The sequence below is a fragment of the Branchiostoma floridae genome, chromosome 17 (assembly GCF_000003815.2).
Source record: "Branchiostoma floridae strain S238N-H82 chromosome 17, Bfl_VNyyK, whole genome shotgun sequence".
Lineage (NCBI taxonomy): Eukaryota > Metazoa > Chordata > Leptocardii > Amphioxiformes > Branchiostomatidae > Branchiostoma > Branchiostoma floridae.
In genome coordinates this window covers 12,714,350-12,721,668 of record NC_049995.1, presented here as the reverse complement: position 1 = coordinate 12,721,668, position 7,319 = coordinate 12,714,350, and the positions used below count along the sequence as shown (strand labels likewise).

Here is a 7,319-nt window from a genome sequence, read left to right as displayed (position 1 = left end):
CTCAGGCTACAAGTATCCCAGAAAGCTTGCCGAAGAGGACTGAGCACTGGTAAGTTAAGGTCGGGCAGTGCAATAGGTTATGTGTAATCATTCCGTATGGACAGCTGCAGGCTGGACTTGAAACAAGACCCTGAGTAAAAAGACTATAATTCAAGCTGCAGGTGCCCGACGAAGTCATGAAATGAGAATACAGGATAGTCTAGAACTGAAGCTAAATTAACTGAGTTTGGGAAGGGCGTACCGATATAAAAAGATGTGTCCGAAATCTTCAGTCATTTTAGGAACCTGATAAAGTATTTACTAGTATAGAAGAAAAAAGCATAAAAGCTTGAAACATGGTTAATTGAACTTTGAAGGTTTTATTCAATACTATTATTCCTATTAGTTTACTGGGGCTCCCATTAGTCCCATACTAGTACTGTAAGAGTATGGGAGCCCTGGTAAACTAACCAGGATGACACAAGGGCTAACATTCCAGAACACTGAAACAATACAATATCTGGAACAGCTTGGGGGAAATAAGACGACCAAAAAATCCCAACTGTGGTAGGGTTTCTCCCCAGTTTTACAATTCCCAATTATACTGGACCTGGTTTTTTTTCACAGTTGATGGATTTCCATATACAATACAAATCAAAACAATGTGCAAAATGCATGCATACAAAACTAGTACCAGTAGTTACTATTCTGCCAGCTAAGTTAGTTCTAGAAAACATTGAACAAATCAATATTTTACTACACAGTACAGAATCACCTTGAAACAATATATAGAGTCTGAAAGAAGTATAAGATCTATCATGCAGGAATACAAGTAGATTTATAAATTATAAATATTAGCATACTCCACTAAGTCAAGTCAACTACATGTAAATGTTCAACATTGACAGTTACACCAATGGCATATAATGTTATCTACAGTAATACTAGAGTGCAATAACATCAGTGATTGAAATAGCACACAAGAAGTACATATTATTTGTTTGCACTCATCTTACTATAACTGGAATGTACTACTACACAAAAAAGTACCAACAACCTTGTCAGTAGACATGCAGTTGTGTATGCAACTACAACATATTTGTTATCATCATTGTACACTAGTTAGTTTCTCCTAAACATGTTTTCCTGAGATAGCTGACTTTTGGACTGCTCTGTAGCTGCACTCCCCACACTTGCAGATATGGAGTTTCTCACCAGTGTTCTCTCACATATAGCCAAAATAGTCACATGAATCACATCTGGAAGGTTTTCACCAGTATTTGTCAAAAAATGCCCGGACATCGGATGAGACATTGGATCATTCCCCACATAATTAAGGTTTGAGTGTGTGGCAATATGATAGTTCAAATCTGGTTGCTATGTTGCAGAATGGTCACACTTGTGGTAGGGCTTGTCTCCAAGATGATCTTTGAAATGTTTGCAGAAGTCACAATTTTCCAGTGTGCGTTTTCATGTGTCGGGATAGATTAAACTTAGCGTTAGTCCTAAAGTCACAACGATCACACATGTACCGTTTCTGACCAGTGTGAGTTTGTAGATGTCGCGTCAAAGTGCCTTTTTGTGCTGCAGAATAGTCACACTGGTCACACTTGTAAGGTTTCTCCCCTGAGTGGGTTTTCAAGTGATTGGCTAAGCTAGTCTTGTTAGACGTCCTGTACCCACACTCCACACAAACAAGGAGATTCTCTTCGGCATGTTTTGCTAGATGTTTGTCCAAGCTCGATTTTTGTGGAGCAGAATAGTCGCACTGGTTGCACTTGTAGGGTTTTTCACTTGTGTGCGTTCTCAAATGATTTGATCCTTGAGAGTTTTTAGCTGTTCTTAACCCATTCTCTCCAGTGTGTTTTGTATGATGGTGATTCAAACTCGACTTCTCTGTTGCAGAAGAGTAGCACTGGTCACACTGGCAAGGATTTTCCCCTGTGTGGGTTCTCATGTGGTGGGATAACTCAGTCATTCCAGCAGTCTTGTACCCACACATCTCACACATGTAGGGTTTCTCACCGGTGTTTAGAGCTAAGTCATAGTCCAAAGTCGACTCCTCGATTGTGTAAAATTCGCCATGGGTATGTTTGTAGGGTCTCACACCTCCGTGAACTTTCAGATGTTCGGTTAAGTCAGACTTTCGAGCTGTCCTATATTCACATTGGCCACACATGAAAGGTTTCCCACCAGTAGTGTGTATCACATAATGTTCGTCCACGCTAGATTTCTGCTCGGCAGAAAAGTCGCACTTGCTACATTTGTAAATCTTTTTCCCTGTGTGCATTGTTACGTGTCGTAGTAAGTTATACCTTTTGGCAGTCCTGAAGTCACACTGGTCACACATGTACCGTTTCTGACCAGTGTGAGTGAGCAAATGTCGGTTCAAAGCGTATTTATGTGCTGTAGAATGGTCACATTGGTCGCACTTGTAAGGTTTTTCACTTGAATGGGTTTTCATGTGAGCCAATAAGCTACTGTTACAAGTTGTCCTGAATCCACATTCCACACAAGCAAAGGGTTTCTCACCAGTGTGTTTTGCTTGATGTCGCTTCAGAGTGGGTCGGTGTGCAGTAGAAAAGTCACACTGGTCACAATTGTACGGTTTCTCCCCTGTATGGACCTTCATATGCCGGATGAAGACAGCTTTTCTAGCTGCCCTGTATCCACACTCGCTACACGTGTAACCTCTGGCACCATGGTATTTCACACGATGTAGACGCAAAGTGGACTTCTTTCTTGCAGAAAACTCACACTGGTCACACTTGTGTGGTTTTTCACCTGTGTGGATCAGCATATGACTAGAAAATTGATCCTTCAAACCAGTCCGGTATCCACATACCTCACAGATGAATGCTTTCTCGCCGGGGTGTTTTGCGAGGTGAGCCTTCAGATGGGCTTTCTGTGTTGTGGAAAAGTCACAGTGTTTACACTTGTAGGGTTTTTGTCCTGTATGGAGCAGCAAGTGTTGTGTTAGGCTGCTCTTTATGGCTGTTCTGAACCCGCACTCCCCACACCTGTAGGGTTTCTCACCGGTATGTTTAGCGCGATGGAGCTTCAGTGAAGACTCACGTGCTGTGGAGAAGTCACACTGGTCACACTTATACTGCTTTTCTGCATGGCACAACAAATGTTTGGTTAGGACATGATGGAGGGCCGTTCTGAAACCGCAGTCCTCACAAACAAAGGGTTTCTCAGTCGCATGTTTTGCAAGGTGTCGTGTCAGATTGGACTTCCGCACTGCTGCAAAGTCACACTGGTCACACTTGAAGGGCTTCTCAGCTGAATGGCTTTTCATATGATCTCTTAGGTAAGCTTTGTGAGTTGTTCTGTATGCACATTCATTACACAGAAAGGGCTTCTCGGTATTGTGTTTTGTTTGATGTTTAGTCAAAGTAGATTTCTCTGCAGCAGAGTAGTCACACTGGTCACACTTGTAAGGTTTTTCACCTGTGTGGATTCTTATATGCCTAGTTAACTGATACTTATTAGCTGTCCTGAACCCACAGTCTTTACACATGAAGGGTTTCTCTCCAGTGTGCCTGACAAGATGTTGTCTCAAAGTGGACCTATATCTCGCAGAAAAGTTGCAGTGGTCACACTTGAAGGGCTTGTCTACTGTCTGTGCCTCAATTTGTTTAGAAAGTGCGGAGCTATTAGTTGTGCTGGACTGATTGGAACTTTGTGCAGCTGTCTGCTGTCTAGCACCGCCTTCCTGACTCTCAGAAACATCAGTGGTATAACTTTTGGTGCTGTTCTGTACAACTCCAGTAGGAGACCCTTCTAGGCACTGTTGAAAAACTTCAGAGGGAGACCCATTTTGACAGTTCTGGGAAACTTCATTTGCAGATCCAGTAGGGCAGTTAGGAAGAACTTCATTGGGAGACCCACTTTGGCAGTTTTTCGGAACTTCATTTGTAGGTCCAGCTTCGCTATCGTGGAAAACTACTGAGGGAGACCCTACTGACCAGTTCTGGAAAACTTCCGTGGGGGACTCATCACAGGAGCTTTCATCATCAGCATCGGGACACTTATCATCTGCCTCTAAGTGGAGTTCCTCACTTGTATGATATCTTGCTAGATGGATCTTCACATGGCGTTTCCGTGTTGCCGCGTACTCACACTGGTCACACTTGTATGGTCTTGGTCCTGCGTGGACAGGCAAGTGTTTGATAAGGCTGTCCTTGCGAGCTGTACTGAACCCACATTCCCCGCATACGTAGGACTTCTCAGTCGCATGTTTTTCGAGATGGCGAGTCAGATTTGACTGCTTCACTGCAGCGTAGTCACACTGGTCACACTTGAAGCGCCTCTCTGCTGTATGACTTCTCATATGGCCTTTTAAGAAAGCCTTATGAGTTGTCCTGAATCCACACTCATCACACAGAAAGGGCTTCTTGGTATTGTGCTTTGTTCGATGTTTGGCCAAAGTAGATTTCAGGGCAGCAGAATAGTCACACTGGTCACACTTGTAAGGTTTTTCACCCGTGTGGGTTCTCATGTGCTCAGATAGGCGACTCTTTTGAGCTGTCCTGAACCCACAGTCTTTACACATAAAGGGTTTCTCACCAGTGTGCCTGAGAAGATGCTGGCGCAAAGTGGACCTATATTTTGCAGAAAAGTCGCAGTGGTTGCACTTGAAGGGTTTGTCTTTTGGGTGGGTTTTCTCGTGCTCAGAAAGTTCCGAGCTGCTGTAGGTGCTGAACTCACAATACCAGCAGGTGTGGAGTTTTCCCAGAGTTTGAGGTTCCGTGTTCGTATTGAGTACTAGTATCTGAAACATATTTACCTTGAAATCTAGGTCCGCAGGCTTGTATAAAAAGTAACACTGTCTTTCTCACTCTCAGAAATCCTGGTGGTATACTTTCCTGGGCAATTTTGGGTAACTCCAGTGGGATACCTTCCTAGGCAGCCCGAGAAAACTTTGGTAGGAGACCCTTATGCAATACCTCAGTTGAAGAGCTAGCTGGGCACTTCATCCCATCACAGCAGCTTTTTGAATAGGCAGGCTTGAAATCCGTCTTTGCTGTGCCAAGCCTAGTAAAAAAAGGGTTTGAGAGGTCTTAGTGTCTGTTGTTTATGATAACTTAATTAGATTAGATTAAATTAGTTCTTAGATTCTAACAACACTACATTAGTTCAACTTTCATACATATACATGTACATTGTACATCTGTTGGCATCCGTCTGTCTCGGAAGACAATGGTAGGCAGACAGTGGGTTAGGTGACCCTGTCTGCCTGGCCTGCACGTGTCTTTTTAAGGTGAAGGAGGGGTGTGAACTTCCTTCTCCACCCTCTCGTCAGCTGCCGCACTTAGTCGTACAGGTGCAACATGTACAGTACCTGTTACAATTGTAGTGCAATAAAATTCTTCTATCAAGCTTGGTACTGATTTAAATTTTCTCACATTGCATTATGATGCGTCAACCCAAATGATTTCAGAACACATGCATACTAGTCCATACTAAAATGGTTACTTTTGCATGATATATGATATGCTGGTAGTGCGCAGGGCTGTGTATCTAAATACCCCTAATACCTGTACCGTATAACCCTGTCGTGTGTAGACATGTGCGAACATGTCTACATTTGATCACGTCGACCGATGATGATGATGATGATGTACCGTACCTCTACCTCCAAAATTATATAGGTCCAGGTCCAGACCTGAACAACTGGTGTACTTGTACCTGAACAAATTAAATCACTAGTGAACAATATTTTTTAAGACTTAAGCTAAGTAAATTCCAAAAAGATTTTGTAGAAATTATTACGAAAATGTACAATATACTCATACAAAATGAGAATTCATAACTATAAAAGTAAGTTGGCTACATTTATAACTTACAGATAGTTGATAAAGCTAAGGTTACATGTTCAGGTCTGGACCTGTATCTAGAATTTATTTAGGCAATCGTTACACAGCTCTTGTAGCTAGTGTAGGCCTCGCGTACGTTTGGTTTCGCCCCCCTCCCCCTTCACATATCCCAAAATTTTACACTCCACAATTATGCGTCAAACACAATATTTTCCAGTCTGTTACCAAAATAAATGATCCAAAACTTCTGACCTCAACATACCTCTAGTCTTTTTTCGCTCTGACCGGTTTCTTGCGTAGATTTTTGTCTTCAAAAGGCCCAGACGTTACGAGAACAAATTTGGCGGTGTACCGGTGTCGAATAGAAGGGTCATAGGTCAAACAAAGGAGAGGTCAAAGATGGACTCGTATGCCTTATACTCAGGATAATATCGATACCGATGAAAATGACTCCTAGTTACAAGTGCGGAAAAACAACCGCTATCTACAAGTTTTCCTCATGCTATGATGCTTTGGTGATTTTAACAAAGGGAAAGGGGACATTCTCAAGTATCACGTAGCTCTGGAGTGCTCCTGGATTGTCAGTGTGATATCATATGGTCATTTGTGCTTTTAATATGTATGGAAATTACATGATAATTGTATTAAACATACACAGTTTTGCCATCTGTAGGACTATTCCATCAAGACATCAAAACATCAAAATAAAACAATGAAGGCGTCTCGTTATTTTGCAATATTAAACTTGGTTTGCCATCAATATGTTGGGTTATTTTATACACACCTCTAAAGTTGGCCTTGTTGCTGCGAAATCCAATAAGTGGATCACGTCGACGAAAGTTTAAGAATAATTATAATATAAGATATCCAGGTAACAAGCAACTTTTTATGATTTTGGAAGGCTGTCAGACGTTTCAGGTAGCATGCAGTACCTTTTATTCTAGACCTTGAACTCCGACTGGTTCGAAAGATGAGTTACAGGTAATCCTATAATAAGGGAAATTCAAGGTAGAATCCCACCCTTACCCTTCCGAGCGAGACAACATTAGACAATAGGAGCTAACTGGCTCATTTGAATCAGACTTGTTTGGACTTGTACTACTTTGCTTTCCTATAGAACTATCTAAAATTGTCTTCATCTCATTTTCATAACTATTCACAGCTAATGTATAAAACATGCTTTTTAACAGATTTGCTCAGTGTCAGAGTACAGTGGACGCCACCTGTCCAAAATCATATCCAGTGACTAACTGCTATTTTGCGTACCAGAAGAGCATAACGTATAATTAGTCTTGATGGCGCATGCGATAACTTTAGAACTCTCTTTCGTGATCTTCTAGTGATCTTCAGCACTGACCAATCAGAGCTGTATGTTTGATATTTAAACTAGAAATGACCAATCGCAGATCGACACGATCTCATACTGTCTTACCAAGGGCGTAATATTATCTCATATAACGTCCTTGGTCTTACATAGAAAAGTAGATTCGTCACCAACTACTAGGGAGGACAGAGATG

The 7,319-nt window shown here is 41.9% G+C and overlaps 1 protein-coding gene across 1 annotated transcript; it reads right to left on the bottom strand.

Moving 5' to 3' along the window:
- Window positions 1-624: 624 nt before the first annotated feature.
- On the bottom strand, window positions 625-6,383 carry LOC118405167 (zinc finger protein 208-like). Its single transcript, XM_035804587.1, has 2 exons — window positions 6,064-6,383; window positions 625-5,019 (listed from the first exon to the last, which is right to left on the bottom strand). Exon 2 carries the CDS (start codon window positions 4,763-4,765, stop codon window positions 1,427-1,429), a length of 3,339 nt encoding a protein of 1,112 aa, XP_035660480.1. The 5' UTR covers window positions 4,766-5,019; window positions 6,064-6,383; the 3' UTR covers window positions 625-1,426.
- Between the last annotated feature and the right edge of the window lie 936 nt (window positions 6,384-7,319).

Excerpts from the sequence above, each read along its gene's own strand:
- LOC118405167 (XM_035804587.1), bottom strand. The coding sequence starts at position 4,765 with ATGTTTCAGATACTAGTACTCAATACGAACACGGAACCTCAAACTCTG.